Source organism: Alosa sapidissima, chromosome 6, assembly GCF_018492685.1.
Source record: "Alosa sapidissima isolate fAloSap1 chromosome 6, fAloSap1.pri, whole genome shotgun sequence".
NCBI lineage: Eukaryota > Metazoa > Chordata > Actinopteri > Clupeiformes > Clupeidae > Alosa > Alosa sapidissima.
This window is the reverse complement of record NC_055962.1, coordinates 36,046,684-36,063,054: the sequence shown is the minus strand read 5'-3', so window position 1 is coordinate 36,063,054 and position 16,371 is coordinate 36,046,684. Positions and strand designations below refer to the sequence as shown.

The following is a 16,371-nucleotide window of genomic DNA, read 5'->3' as shown; positions in this document are numbered from 1 at the left end:
TGTGTGAGTATGTGAGTAAAGCACTCAGTGGGTAATTGTAGAGCTGTGTTTTGAAAGACATTCCTTAGCTTGGAAAGTTGGCCACTTTGCCTCAAAGACAGGACATGAGTCTGGCTTGGGGGTATAGACCCATTCAGCCTGGTTTCCTCCTCCCTGTAATAAGCCTCTCGAACCCAGCATGCCTTAAGGTCTACCCTTAGAGCTGGTGTTGGGGAGGGCGAGGAACCAGTCGTTTGCTGAATTAAAAGTGTGTGCTGGGCACTGCTGGCTCCAAGGCTCCCAAGGCCATGAAGCAGCAGTTGTACACAATCTGTATAATCAGATTAGCATAACAAGAATCACATCAAAGCCATGTTTGCCACATAGAGACTTAGAGTCCAACCAGGGATTGCTTCAGAGAAAACATTGTACTTTTCTAAATGCAAATTAATGAGTAATGGGGATTAAATGCTTCTTATCAAACACAAAGCTGGACGAAGTACACAATTCCATTACTTAAGTGAAAGAATAGGTACACTATGTCAAATATTACTCCAATACAAGTGAAAGTTGCTAAGTCAGATGTTTACGTAGTTAGAAGTTGAAGTACAGAAGTACTTGCTTTTAAAAATACTTAAAGGTGCCATGTGTAATGTCCGCCAAAAAATCAATTCATACTTCACATTCCATACAAGATGGGGGCAGTATACCTCCAGAAAGTGAGTTGGTCTTCCCTAGAGTAACAACCGAGAAACGTGTATTGCAGTTTGGCTGGCGGTTTTGTTGCCCGCATACCGCCAACCATGGCCGAAACTGGTATTATGACACCTGTCGGGCTGTGGCTAGTAACTTAGCATGCTAATTCAGGTTGATATCTCTGCAGCACTATACCTTGTCATTTTTTTTATGACATCATCGCCCTTATTTCTTCTCATTCTTTTGATGCGTGTAGCTCATTTTTTGGATATTTTTACCTCAATTCTTACACATGGCACCTTTAAGTATTCAGAAGTACAAGTATTTTTGGTCGGTCATAGGACTTGTTCAAATGGATTCAATAATATAATTTAAATCATTATTCATTCTCTGTTCACAAATCTAAAACATTTTTACTGCCGAATACAAAACCAGATAACTCAATTATGAGTAGATTATTTATCATGTAATATAAGCTAAAGATCTAGCCTTGTGGTGAATGACTAATTTCATTCCAATTTTGCAATGATCATAGAGGATAGCCTGGTTAACACCAGACCACTTCTCAAATCTCAATTGCTAACAGGTTCATCCGGGTTCTACCAGGCTACATGGAGGATAAGAATCTGTTGTCAACATCATTACAATTCAGCTGTTACAGTTCAAATTTAACTATTGAAAAAATAAACTTCAAGATGGTCTATCGCATTATTGCATTTAAAGAATCAAATGTGGTTAAAGTATACTTCATGTGGTTAAAGAGTACTTCATGCTCATATTTCAAATGTAGTGGAGTCAAAAGTACAGTATTTGTTTTTTTAAATGTAGTGGAGTAAAAGTCAGAGGTTTCCAAAAATATTAATACTTCAAGACAAATCATATGTACAGTAATCAAGTAAAGTTACTGTCCACCTCTGATCAAACATCACTGGAATTCAACCTGGTCTTTTTATGTGTGGATCAACCAAAATAGTTTTGAGGTGAAATCATGGCAATATGAACACCATATTCCTATGTGTCACAAAGACTACGAGAACATTCCCTGACTGGGTAGACTGGCTAACGTCATACCCTCATCTCAAATGAGACGGGGTCTGGGAACTAGGCATTCATTTTCTCGTATTTGAAACGTGGTTTACGAATGCCCAGAGCCGTTTATTGGGCGCTACGAATGTCTATCAAATGCGTCTGTACGTAGCTCATAATGGCTTCGGTGTGCCGTCATCGTCTTGCTGCCCTCCCTCCTTTCTGTGATTGGTCCCCTATCTCAGGTGAAAATGCTCCATGGTGTCCAGGCTGCCTTGCAGCGCGAATTAAATCGCGCGCGCAAGGCAGCATGGGAAAACCCAGGCTACTGACTGGGCTTAATACTTGGAACATCATGGAAAAGATACAGTGGGCCACAAAAGATCTTTGCTTGGCTTTCAGTTGGAAGCCTTCAGGGCAGGATATTGAGAATCCATACACAATAGGTGGCACAAACAGGATGATTAAGTGGAAGTGGCCCTCCCCCATTCTTTGTTTCGGCTGTCACAGAGCACAAATGAGGCTTATGAATTGTATAGTATCCATGTTCTGGGCCTTGAGGGTGTGGCTGCTATAGGCCAGTTATGACAGCTTATAAGATGGTAAACAGACGGTAATGGTAAACCTTTCAAATAACAATTAGTGTTTACCTCAGTGTTTGCGAAAGATACTAAAACATCACTTGCAAAGAAATGTTTCCTGTGAATTGTTATATGACCACATTAAATCACACATATTTCTAATCCTGTCACAGGCCTTGAGGTGTATACTTTGAAGATGTTTTGTGCTGAGATCCTTAAGGACAGAGTGCAGGTTGCAGGGTGTGTCCTGGCACCCAAACACACAAGCCATTAGCTGGTGCCATGAATTGCCCTGACACATTGAGACGCTTACCTTGGATTTCCATTTCAATGAAGATTAAGCTAATCCAGCACAATCTCTTGTACAGGTGCTTTTAGAGACCCTGCAAAGCTGGCTAGACCTGGAGGTTGTTGGCACAAGCCAAGGGCAGGCCAGGCACCCAGACCCTTGGATCAACAGTACAAAGCAAACTCTTATTTGCAGAAATGCTCCTGATTATGTGCTCTGTTTCATAACACATTTTGAGTTCTTCAAAGAGACATGGCTAACAGCATGTTCAGTGAAGATAACAGGGTAGCCAATCAAGTGTTGGCAAACACAGATCACATGGTTTGCTTGTAAATCCCGGTGCCCGATAAAGAAATACCTCAAACACAGTAACCTTCTGCAACAGCTCCAATATGCTTTGGCATTTTGATACCACACATTCCTGCAGTTTGTACTCTAATGGAAGTTAGCACACTGCATTGCTAAGTGAGAACCTTAAGCAGATACAAAATTTCAATGTTTCATTCATGTCTAAGTCAGTGTTGTATACAAACTGAATACAGACAAAGTCTCGTAATAAAATTATTTATTTAATCAGTAATTATATTGTATCACGAGAGAGCATAAAAAACAATCTTCCAAACAAAACATACAGTAGTATGGTCATTCTTTGAAGGAGAAATAAATATGAGAAATATGGAATGAAACCTAAATTAATCAAATGCCTGGGAGAAACAAGCTATGCAAATCATAATTTTGCAACATTTCAAACCTCATAAATAGAAATGCTTTTCTCCATACTTTCTTATCAGGGGTTTCCCCTCAGAAGTAGCGCTGAAGACTAAGAATTGAATAGGACACCAGAAGTATTAGTACACACTTCAGATTGCTATTTGACCTTTGATGTACAGTGGACTGCATACAGACAACCACAACCTGTATTGTGATTGTAAATCCAAAGTTTGTGAGATTAAAAATCCCAAACTCCAAAGTCAGGATTTAGCTATAGTTAGAGTGCAAGTCTGCTGCTGGTGAATTCCTACATTAAGCTCATCTGAGATCATTTTTTCCAGTTTTCTGCATTCTGTGGTCCCATTGAATGAGTGGATGACTTGGTTCAACAAAAGTGCTGTAGGTTTGAAGGGGCCAGCAACAGCAACAGCCATGGTTTAAGTCCATGGCAGAAAGGCACAGAGTGAAAAAATTTCTGTTGCCGAGGACACAAAAAGCCTGGTCAGTCAACAGAAAAACAATTAGCTGTTCTCTATTGTGTCTCGGCTCCCCAGAATTCTAGGAATCCATTCATTCAAAATGAGAATGTTTGTCAAAACATCAATGTTGGTGGGCTCTTAACTTTAACAGTTCATTCCACATTTACCACTACAAACATAAACCAGCTGAAGAGAAATGGCAAAACTGCCTCTACTTCACATGAAGGGAAAGGAGAGGGGAATCAACTAACACGCAGATGCACTGAATGTTTAGGAAACAACTCAACCATGATGGCAGAGAAGACTGAATTCGATGATGGATGTAGCAGTGTGCAGAAGCAGGTTTCGGTAATCATTCCAAGTGCTCAAAACCACCGTCATGTTACATTTTACACTCAAGAGAAATTTTTGCCTTCGATATTCGTACAAAATATCCACCCTGTCAAACTGTACAGTCGATCACAGCATAAGACTCATTTGCGGAAGATACTAAAACATCACTTGCAAAGAAATGTTTACAGACAATACATTGGAGGTTATCATCATCATACAGCATTATGTTTGTAGCAATAATCCTTAGCAAAACATGTAACAGTTTCTTTGGTTACTGTACCTTAAATTGAACTTGCTTCAAACAATACTCTTTAAAAGGCTGTATACAATCCGTTTCACATTTACAGTTTGCATGAACAAACTTATAAGCTATTATAGGCTTATATAATTGTCATTCAGAGGTTAGCTTTTTATGATTATGCTGTTAAGAGTGACAAAACTGATGTTAGTGGAAGACAGAAAAAGCACCATACACTTTGTGTGGTGGGAACGAATACACCTGCATGAGCTCACCAAGGAATTCAATTAAGGCCCCCCCTCCCTCCCTCCCTCCCTCCCTCCCTCCCTCCCTACACAATATGATACGACTTGCACAGGACTACACTTATAGGAGAAAGACATGATCTCACATCTCCGTTTTATGTGATAACAACTATGTGTTCAATAGAGGAATACACTGCTGGGCTAGCACGTTGCAAATGAGAAGAGGCGCTGCCCAAATCAGCTCAAAGGAAGAGAGGTGGAGAAGCACATGTGTGCGTACCCTGATTTCACATGTGCTCATTCCATCGATCCAGCATTTTTAGTCATTTCACATTTCTCCAAGCTACACCGGCTACACCCAGCCGTGACGAGCACTCCAGTTTCCGCATGGTCACAGTTGTCGCTTGCAACTTGGCAAGATTGTATTATTAGCTTAGCTTGTGTAGATAACGGTGACTGTTCCCCACTCCTTGTCTATATCAACTGATGTTATACAGTAATGTTTACACAGAGTCATCCGTGGAGATTCTGTTTGTGTTACACTGTAAACATGATTACTGGAGATGTGCTAGACACTCCTCCCAAGCAAAACATTTTAAAATGTCTTTAGAAAGAAAGAAAATAATAATAATAAATCACAAGAAAAATACTATATTGTTATATACTGTATAATAAATAATCGACCTTTGTTTATACCTTTATAGAAAAGTCTGCAGAAAAGGAGGTCAGCAAAATCAAAATGCAGACACCTCTTTTCTAAAACAAAACATAATCAAAATCAAACAAACAAACATAAACAAACAAGCTCTAAAGTTGAGCAGGCTGACTTGATCTCCGGCACCAAGCATATCTTGTACTGGAGGCCTCTCTCAGATGGTGATGTGGAAAGAGTCATGCAGCCACTTGTCCTTGGCTCCATTTTGGGGAGAGGTATCGCTCCCTTCTGGCTGCTCAGTAGGGGTTATGCTTGAATCCTGGAAGTATTCGTCGTCCTCGTCAAAGTAGCCATTCTCATAGGGTCCGTCGGCACTGGAACCGGCCGTAAGGTCCTGACAACTGCCCTTGTACTCCTGAATGGACTCATGGAGTGACCAGAGCTGACACAGCAGGGACATATCCTGCTGCCGCAACCCCACCTGGAAAAACAGCCTGTGTGAGCAAACTTGTGCCGAATTCCCTCAAGGGAGCTTGAAGCTGCACCTCGAGGGCAAGATGACTAAAACAGCAGAGAAAGCTGAACTTGAGATCAAAGACTTCAAACACTAAACACAGGGAGATCCTGGTGCAGTTTTGCATGGCATGCATACAAGTTCTGTTTATGAATATGCTATGATCTACTACTCCTGAGCCAGGCTCTATAATCTAGTCTATAAACTGTTTACAAACATATGGTAGAAAGATAATCAAGCTTTCACCATCTAGCCTACAACTGAACAGGTTTAGTCGACCAAACATGGAACCAAATAATCTGATCTGCTATAGTCTGATTTAGATCAGTGCTGTTCCCCAGCCAATGTAAGACAATTCTCTCATCATTACTAATGTAGTTGGCTAATAAAAAAAAATCGTGGGTGATTACATGTTTATCTCGTGATTGTCGAACAGCTGTTGCTTTTCATTTCACCGTTCCAGTACAAACAAAAACGAATTTAGGTTATAGCCTTCTCGCTGTAGCCTACTGATGAATAGGCTACCGCAATATCATACATTGAACTTACCATTTCTTTTCGTAGAAGAGCCAGGGCTGCATCAAGGTTGGCAGGTTTATTTGCCAGCAAATTGTCTGCGTTACTACGGCCACGGCTTAGGTCGTCTTGGATCATAGTCTTCTTTGCGTACATCCTCTCCATCTCTCTCCAAGAGCCGCCGCTTGAATTCAGCAAGCCGCTTAAGCTCTTCGGCAGTGGGGGTAGTCCCTCGATGCAGGCCAGCGTTCCGCCTGCTGTGTTGTTCGATGATTTACCATTCATCTTACACTTTAGATACACCGACTACAATCGTACTTTATGGCGGTGTGAAGAAATAACTTTAACTCTGCGATGAATCACTGCATTTAGCCACGACCTACGCGACGCCCTGACGAAAATACCGAGCAACAGCAGGGCGCTTCCCAACACGCTCCACAACAACTCTTCCTGCCCTCCTAGCGTCTACCCGCACTTCCTGTCTCTTTAATTCTGTTCAAGCCTGACTGGGCGTCACCCTGGGTGACGGAACAGGAGAGAGTGGTTGAATATTCATGAACAGCTTATCGCCTAGCTGTGTTCAAAATGTGGTGTAACGGAGAGAAATGCACCAAACAACACAAACGCGAGTGCGCATGGAGATGTAGGTCTGTCATGAATGGCGGTCCATTAGCCTAACTGTATGTACAAAAAAAAAGCTAATAAAAAAAAAATTCTCTCAAGAATAACCTATGTGAATGGCTCACATAGCATTTTGAAAGTCGCTCTGCTGATTTATGCTGCTATTTTTGAGTAGTCCATTTTGGTAGGATAGAGAGAGGGTGATAATGTGCATTGTAGGCCCAAATGTCATTCTTAGATTTCATTTATGTAATAGACAATCCATTTCACATGTGTGCACTGTGTACATAGGCCCACCCTCACACTTCTTGTGACAAAAATGTGAACTAGTCTCCAGTGTCAAAAGACAGATGGTGAGCTGTCCAGCCCCCTCGACCTCTCCCTGTCCAACAACAAACCCCTTCCAAACAAAGAGACAATGCTCTCTGGAGTGTCATGCGTGGACCATAGAAAGGGACGTGACAACATGAAGTAGTGTCGCGACAACTGTTGAATTAAAAGCAGGGTAGCCTATTCCCAATCACAAATGACCTCAGCAGCCCACACCATAAAATAAATATGGGACGAAATGCAGAAAGGAATATGTAGTCTTCACTTTGCTAGCAATGACTACCCTACATGTGTGACCATGCAGACAGGCATGTTAAAACAGAGTTGTTTAGGAGGAGACATGGGCTCCCACTCCCATTCACCCAAACTAGTGCATCGCCTGAAAGTTGCATGACATTGTAACAATGAATTCCAACACAGGTGCAGGTCTGCATGGGCAGATGGTGGTCAGAGATCCAATCTGCAGTGATTTTCTGTCAAACATCAGGCCTGTGCGTGTGATTCTGAATAGCTTTCTTAGCCGTCTCAAAAAGGACACCAAGGTCTATTCAAAGCCATTAGAGCATGCAGAAGCATTAAAGGGACGCATTCAGGGTGGATGTTAATGCTTCCAGTCAATTTAACAAACATCTTAAGAAAGAAATGATACATGGCAGATATTGAGAAGGTGGAACAGATGTTCAGAAAGACATACAACACAAATGTGTATACAAACATTAGTAAAACATTTATTTATACTGTTTATGAAACAACACAAACAGAACAGAGACACATAACATATCAAACTGTAAGAACTTTAAGTTGCTGCTTACTGATTCAATTAAAAATAATAAGAAAACATTATTTATTGCAGATATACTTATCCTTAAAAAAAAAAAAAATTCTCATGAGGTAGAACATCATTCCCCAAAGTGCCTCTTAAACAACAGCTATTATTATATCAAAGCCAGTAACAATCAATGTGTTAAAGGGAAACTCTTCACACTATGCACCTTTGCCAAATGCAGCAATAACATTATCATTATCCATTATCAAAACATCCCTCATCCTAATCTGAAGCGGTCATTCCACACTGATTTAGTGCTGTTACATGTGGCACCACACAGTGGCACAACTGATGATGGCAGCGTTGAAATACCCTACAAACTGACCTTTCCACATGCTAGATGACTCCTCAAAGCCAGCTGAAACGAACAGCATGCAAGAGTGAAATATAATACTACCTAGTCAGCAAAAAAATGGCAGGCTCTTCCTAGGCAAAACCTGAGACTGCAGTGCCTGAAAAAAGAGCAGCAGTCTAGCCCACTGCGGAAGAGAAAACCAATACATCCCCAATGATACGTGGAATAATTTTGAGTGCAAATCAGTTTCTAAAATGAACCTGCAGATTCACTGCTCAAAGTCAAAGTCAGAGATACCCTGTAAAGTGCAGGACAAGCACACAATCCTGAGATCTGCAGGGTTGTGCTAAACATGACTGAGATCTGCAGGGTTGTTCTAAACATGAATGATGGCAGTATAGCTCGAACATTAACTGACCAATTATGTAAACAACTGCCTCCACATGAAAGCATGTGTCCACTACTGTGAAGCTTTGTGAAATATGGCTGATCCAACATGATCATTTGGCTGGCTGGAACAAGGCTTTTAATTGGTCTCCTTTTTTGCTCTCTTTTGTTATGATAAGGCATTATATATATAAATGGCTGTGGTACAGCTCAACTACCATATTGTTCAGATTCACACTTTTCCCCGTTGCCACTCTGGTTTCTAATACAGAGCTCTCCTTTGGGGATTTTATAAAGAAGGCAGCAAAATGGAACCCTTGAGAATAACTCTTTTGCCTAACGAGTATGCATCAAGTTTCATGTGTCAACCTTAGAGACAAGAGTCTAGATGGTTATTGATTTCTACTTCAGGCACTTTGGCCTGGCACACAGGGCAGTTCACCATGATCCGGTCCATGCTAATGGGGGCAGTCTGTGGTGCTGCAGTTCGCCCTGCAGAGGGAGCTGGTGAGGCAACTTGGCCCTCCGCTTTAATGTTCTGAGATGACGACGGCTTAAAGTATTTGGAGATTTGTGAAGAGGTACCATCATCCAGTGGTCTTTTCCTGGACCCTGGAGTTGTGTTACCTGACTTCTGGGGGCTTCTGGGCAGCCTTGGATTAAATGGATCCACAGAGCCCAGTTTTGACCCTCCTGCATTGCTCGTCTGTGGTCGGTCAAAAGGCCTTGATGCAAAGGGACTTTCATGTAAGACTGGCTGTGTTGCAGCCCCCGAGGTGGAACTGCTGCTGGCTAAACCATGAGTGTTAGCATTATCACTGAATGGTGTCCTGCTTTTGGAAGAGGTTTCTGAAGCACTAACATTGCTCTTTTTAGGTGAAGTCACGTCACCAAAGATGTCCTGAAATGCAAGTTTGGTCTTAAAATGATCTGACAGCTTCTTGGTTGACTGTCCATTTGGTTTGTTGATAGGAACAGGTGAGCCATTGATGTTGACAAAGGCTTTAGGATTGGCTATTGATTTCTTCACTGGATTGGTCACAGTGCTGGTGCTGGGCCTCTTGGAACCACTCTGACTTTGCCAATAGCCGATTTCTTTGATTTCAGGAGACTGACTTCGGGGAGACACCTGTGGTTTGGGAGGAATGTGAGCAGGGTTTGAGGGACTTTGCCAGGGAGGTTTCTGAATGGAGCTTGATGACTGTGAGCTTCCTCCAAGCACAAAGCCTTTCCCACTGAATGCAATGACGTTTCTAATATCCTGTGATCCGGATGCTGTAAAAAGAAAAATACTAGAACTGTAATGAACACAATTAAAGCAGCACTAAAGAAGATTTGCTCTCGAAGTTCCCCTACAGTTGAGAATATAATACAGATGTAATCCTCCTACAGCAGTCTGTCGAAGGATATCTCTGAAGCATAGCAGCTCTTTTCCATTTCGATTTCAGAGGGGGGGGGTTCTAGGTCAGTAATCGTCTTTAGAGGGCCGCTCAGACAATGGCAGAAGTACCGTTCGTCATGTTATGAGGTTATGTGCCATTAAAATGATTTTGGAAACCTTATGTTAAGGTAAAAAAACCTCTTAAGTGTGCCTTTAATGTAAGACATGCTGAAGACATGAAGACTGCCCTCTAGCGTTAGCATTATCTGATCACACATCAACACTGATGCCCTCAACGCAGTCATTGGTTGTGTTGAGCAGCGCTGCTAACTGTACTCCTCTGTCTCTGAGAGGCGGTGGTACTAAGGAGCTGGGCTAGCATGCAGTAGTCTGAAAAGTTGTGGGTTCATTTCCCGGCTTCCACCATTGTGCCCTTAAGCAAGGCACTTAACCCCAAGTTGTTCCGGGGACAATGTGATCCCTTGTAATACAGTATAGCTGACATATGTAAGTCACTTTGGTCAAGAAGTGTCTGCTAAATGTAATGTCATGTAAAAAATGTAATGTAAAAGTAAAATTGATCATATGAAGCCCAGCCTATGCCAGCTAAGCAATTGTGGGTCTTTGATTAGGTTTTTGCTGGTTTGGATATCGGCCTTACTGGAACGGTCTGTAAATGGACCTGCAGAGTATATCCAAGTTCGCTAACAGGCTCGTCTGGGTTCACCTAGGCTAACCAACAGTCACTCTATATTGATCTATTGTCCACCAATAGTCATGGTGGGAAACCAAGGGAGCACACATTCTGATGAAAATGTGCATCTCCAATCTCAGTCACGTTACTGTAGACATGTAAATGCATTTAGATAGATAGATAGATAGATAGATAGATACTTTATTGATCCCCAGGGAAAATTCAAGATTTTTTAAATGAATGAATGTAAATGTAAAATTACCTATAGCACTGCTCGCAGGCTTGCTCCCACTTGAGGGATTTTTCTGTGGCTTGTTGTCCTTATCCTTGTTATCATTTTTGCCCTTCTTCCCATAGCCCTCTGGTTCTTTGACCTTCGTGTAGGTGCCCCCACATGTGCGTTGGTGGTCATTCCACCAGGGGTCCCTTGGGGAGGGGGCGCGGTTCATGGCTCTCTTCACAAAGCCAAAATAGGGCTTACGGTTCTGACACGGGCCACTGCAGCGCCACCAGTGCTGGCGATACACATCAACCTCTTCATGGAAGCTGTGGTAGACCTAGGATTAGACCAGTTCAGTCAGTAGGCTGATGAACGTGAAGAAAATAAAATTACTGCTTACTTACTAGTGGTAACACTAACTGAGGACAGGTCATCTGATGCGCTTATGAAATCAAAGCAAAATATAGCTCTAGTCTTTTGACTACTTTGTACTTTACCAATGATGGCTAAGAATCAAACAATGCATTGCTTACTGTTATTTTTGTCCCAGTGGCTTGGTTGATTCTATTCATGTGCTTGCAGAACTCTGGCCCATGACCGTCTCGGTCCCGGTTGTTTTGGGTCACAAAGAGCAGAGCATGGATCATCTCATGCAAAAGTGTCTAGAGGAGGGATATTCAACAAAATAGAATTCTTAGAGACAAGAGATACTTGGGTAAGGTAACTCAGAGACAAGAACTCAAGACCATTTCCACAGTTTTTAGGACAATGCTGTTGAGTGACGTAGCCTAACCATACTGTACTTGTCTGCTACAGCCTAGCATGCCTCAACTCACTTGAACTAGGTCTCGACGTGGCCTGAGTTTCAGAAGTGGTTCACTGAGACGGATGGAGCACAGGCCGCCCCTTCCTTCGTAGGAACACACACCAGCACATCTATTCCGGATAAATAATTGACAACCATTAAAAACCATACACACATATTATGATATGCACGCTCTGATATCAAGTCAAGAACATATGTACGTCTGGACAACATCACTTTGTTATGACCTCAAAATATGTGGACACGTTACACTTACAGTGTCATTCGAGGGCTCCATTTGACTTCTACTCCACTGAGCTTTCCCCAAAAAAACATATCATTAAATTCAAGGAACATCGATCGAACGTCAGGGCTTGGGTCAATCGTTTCCCACGACTCGTCCACAATGGACATCGGTCTCTCGGGCGACACATTCTTTGGACGCGAGTAAGGAATGACACTCTTGGAAGATTGACTTAATTGAAAATAATCATCAGTTGATGCTGACACTTCACAATCGAATTGCTCTTGTAACTGAAGGGCAAGTAGAAAATCCTGGTCTTCCATTTTTAAGATGAAAATAGGCCTTGTCGGTGATGAGATGACTTTTCCAGTTACAAAAGAGCTAACCTAAACGTAAACTTGGCTAACATTAACCTAGCCAGCTAACACCCGTGTCATAGCCAGTATGTCAACGTTAGCACGCATGTGGCTGACTTTTTACTCAGCACTGGGTTTCTACAGTCACAAGTTCAGGTGAACATGCCGCAAATAAAAGCTGCCCTGACAAGATATTTAGTGGTAAATCATCTTCGGGCTCTCTCTACCGAACCCACACAGCCATTTCAAAGCGGTCTCATCGCAAGGAGAACCATGGGATATGTTGTTTTGATCACGTCAAAATGTTGTCCAATCAGGAGCGTTCCTGGTATATGACTAATATATTTATTTTAATTTACCATAGAATTATAAGTCAACAAATGAATATATTTCTAAATATATTACATATAACTATTCGGGAAAATATCACAAAAAAAGAATATCTAGTGGATTATTTTGGCTATTGAAATATCCGGTCTCGTGTTACAAACGGGATAATGCACTTCCTGTTGTCGGGACTTCCTTGTCAGCTGTAACGTCCATTGAACTAAGTAGTCATTTTGCTCTGGTTTTCTGTATAGCTGAGTTCGTTTTAGTCCCAGAAATGTCAGACACGCAAAACAGACTGCGTAAGCAGTTGGAATCGCCTAATTTTGATCCGCAAAATTATGTGAAGCAGCTTTCTCAGCAGTCCGATGGCGACAGAGACCTGCAGGAGCATCGGCAAAAAATCCAGAATCTGGCAGACGAGACAGCACAAAATTTGAAGAAAAATGTTTATAAAAACTATAGACAGTTTATCGAAACGGCTAAAGAAATTTCATATCTGGAAAGTGAGATGTATCAATTAAGCCACATTCTTACGGAGCAGAAGAGCATTATGGAGAGCATAACTCAGACACTCCTGTCAACAGACAAAGACGAAACTGCTAAGGAAATGCTGACAGCATTCCCCAAAGAAACAGAAGAGGTAAAACAGAGAACCCTTACAACACTACTCGAGAAAGTCGAGGGATGTAAAAATATAATGGAGACCCCTGGAAGGTATTTGGTGTATAATGGCGACTTGTTCGAGTATGATGTGGATAATATGTCTCAGATCCAGAGAGTGCACGCCTTCCTCATGAACGACTGTTTGCTTATTGCTACATGGTTACCCAACCGGCGCGGTGCAGTGAAATATAAATACAACGCACTCTATGATCTGGAGAGCTTTGCCGTAGTAAATGTCAAAGATAACCCTCCTATGAAAGACATGTTCAAAATCTTGATGTTCCCAGACAGTCGCATTTTTCAAGCAGAAAACAGTAAAATAAAGAAAGAATGGCTGGAAATTCTTGAGGAAACTAAGAAGAAAAAGGTGGTCAAAGAAAGGCACAAGAAAGAAGAGGAGGTGCCTAACTCCCCTGTGAGGCCAGAGGTGTCCACCAATCCTTTTGATGTAGATGAACCTCTGGAATCTGAAGAAGCAGTGGACCTGAGCCCAGAGTGGATACAGGAGCTTCCAGAGGATCTTGACGTCTGCATAGCTCAGCGGGACTTTGAAGGAGCTGTGGATCTTCTGGACAAGCTCAATGAGTACTTGAAGGACCAGGCCGTTACTCCACGCGTTAAGGAGTTGAGGGGGAAGGTAGACGAACGAGTGCGCCAGCTCACCGACGTGCTTGTGTTTGAGCTTTCGCCTGACCGCTCACTGAGAGGAGGACCGAAAGCAACACGGAGGGCAGTGTCTCAGCTCATCCGGTTGGGTCAGTCAACAAAAGCCTGTGAGCTGTTCCTCAAGAACCGGGCTGCAGCTGTGCAAACAGCCATCAGACAGCTCCGCATCGAAGGGGCCACACTGCTCTATATACACAAGCTCTGCAACATCTTCTTCACCAGTCTGTTGGAGACCGCAAAGGAGTTTGAGATGGACTTCAAGGGCAATACCGGGTGCTACTCCGCATTTGTAGTCTGGTCACGCTCCGCCATGAAGATGTTTGTGGATGCTTTCAGTGGGCAGGTGTTTGACAGCAAGGAAAGCCTCTCCACTGCATCCGAATGTGTAAAAGTAGCCAAAGAACACTGCACACAGCTCAGTGACATCGGCCTGGACCTCACCTTCATACTCCAGTCCTTGCTTGTGAAGGACATCAAAGCAGCCCTTATTAGCTACAAGGACATCATCATTGAGGCCACCAAGCACCGCAACTCGGAGGAGATGTGGCGAAGGATGAACCTCATGACCCCTGAGGCACTCACCAAGCTGAAGGAGGAGATGCGGAGCTGTGGCATCGGCAACTTTGAGCAGTTCACCGGAGACGACTGCTGGGTGAACCTCAGCTACACGGTCGTGGCCTTCACCAAGCAGATGATGGGCTTTCTGGAGGAGGGCCTGAAGCTTTACTTCCCGGAGCTGCACATGGTCTTCCTGGAGAGCCTGAGGGAGGTCATCCTGGAGGCCACTCAGCACGTCGACTACAGCCTGCGCTGCGAGCAGGAGTCGGAGAAGAAGGCTTTCATCATGCAGAATGCTCTCTTCCTCCACGAGATGGTCCTGCCCGTGGTGGAGAAGAGGTTTGAAGTAGGGGTGGGGAAGCCGGCCAAGCAGCTCCAGGACCTGAAGAAGAACCTGCGGCCCATGCGTGTCAACCCAGAGAGCACCATGTCTGTAGTGTAGTGTAGTGTAGTGTAGTGTAGTGTAGTGCAGGGGTTGACTAATGAACTGATTTTAATGTCCTTCTCACTATTGCTGTATATCTTCTTCCCTTCAAAGCACCTTTATCCTGCTCACAAATGTATTCTTTACCCAGCAGTGAAACATTTACTGAACAAATATTTAAGACTTGGAATGTTATTCATATGCCATATTAATTTTAGTTATTCATTTCAATTATGTAGTGTTCCGTATGAACACTGCTTGTGTGTCTTAATGTCATGCCATGCTTCAAAGTGATTAAAACACTATTTGTAAAATATAGTACAAATATAGTACACAATATTCTGTATTATTTTTGCCAGTGTGAGTTTAAGAAATAGCTCATTTGTAAAACACTGAACATAATGTCTAAATCTGCCAGTTTATCATGTAAGACCCTAAGCATTTCAGGAATATTAAAACAAAATCTTAATGCTTTCTAATGGGTGTGTTTTTAATCATCTTTAGTCATCTAAAGCTCAGTCAGATGAAGGAGGATGTCTAAACGGGATAAAGCATGCTTTTCAGAGTAAACCCCTCTTTCCAAGGAACAACTTTCATGGCTAAAATATCAAGAGGAGAGAGATTTGAAAATCATAACGTTTGGTTATAATCTTCTTAAAGAAATGTTGATGTTGTCAAAACAGCACACGTTTTAAAATCATAATCTCTATAAAACAAAGCAGGCTTTTTGCATGAAGACTGCTGAAGTGCGTGTGAGAGTGGGCTAACTCAATCATAAATATATGTTGTGAAAGTCTATATTGGTCATTTTTAGATTCCTTGTGTCATGTTTGACAAATTGAATCACTTGGATTATTTCAGAGCAAAAATGAGCCTTAATAATACAAAGGCTCAGTTTAGTTGTTTTGATTATTCCTTTTCTTCCATGTGTCCCTTTCCTATTTCATCACCTTGATGCTTTTTTGGGTTCTAGAGATTCATATCTTTCATCAAATATTCACAAAGACTGTGTTTGTGTTATTATGATCGCCACGCAGTGAAGCGGCGGTCTTATAGGTTTAGTCAAGAGATTTTTTTCTTCCAGATTTTTTTTTCTTCAGTAATTTTGTGTCAACGATTTACGGGAAACTGAAAGACCGGCCATGAAACTTGGTGGACAAGTCGCCCCACAAGGATGACATGGAACCAGTCACCCCCCCCCCCCCCCACCAGACTGGACTCCCAAAAGGAGGGTAGGGCAGACACAGTTTTCTGTGAATATCTCGAGAACCGTAGGGATACCATAGGATAACCAATTTGATTTTGTATG

General features: G+C 42.4%; 3 protein-coding genes across 3 annotated transcripts; 1 reads left to right on the top strand and 2 right to left on the bottom strand.

Moving 5' to 3' along the window:
• Positions 1–4,656: 4,656 nt before the first annotated feature.
• Positions 4,657–6,747, bottom strand: fam89a (family with sequence similarity 89 member A). The gene is made up of 2 exons (XM_042095771.1): positions 6,296–6,747; positions 4,657–5,713 (listed from the first exon to the last, which is right to left on the bottom strand). The coding sequence occupies exons 1-2, from the start codon at positions 6,545–6,547 to the stop codon at positions 5,447–5,449; spliced, it is 519 nt and encodes a 172-aa protein (XP_041951705.1). The 5' UTR covers positions 6,548–6,747; the 3' UTR covers positions 4,657–5,446.
• A 1,172-nt stretch (positions 6,748–7,919) lies between these two features.
• On the bottom strand, positions 7,920–12,699 carry sprtn (SprT-like N-terminal domain). The gene is made up of 5 exons (XM_042095589.1): positions 12,099–12,699; positions 11,853–11,952; positions 11,550–11,678; positions 11,059–11,353; positions 7,920–9,996 (listed from the first exon to the last, which is right to left on the bottom strand). The coding sequence occupies exons 1-5, from the start codon at positions 12,386–12,388 to the stop codon at positions 9,092–9,094; spliced, it is 1,719 nt and encodes a 572-aa protein (XP_041951523.1). The 5' UTR covers positions 12,389–12,699; the 3' UTR covers positions 7,920–9,091.
• Positions 12,700–12,908: 209 nt separating this feature from the next.
• Positions 12,909–15,541, top strand: exoc8 (exocyst complex component 8). Its single transcript, XM_042095588.1, has one exon. It carries the CDS (start codon positions 13,026–13,028, stop codon positions 15,078–15,080), a length of 2,055 nt encoding a protein of 684 aa, XP_041951522.1. The 5' UTR covers positions 12,909–13,025; the 3' UTR covers positions 15,081–15,541.
• The last annotated feature ends 830 nt before the right edge of the window (positions 15,542–16,371 follow it).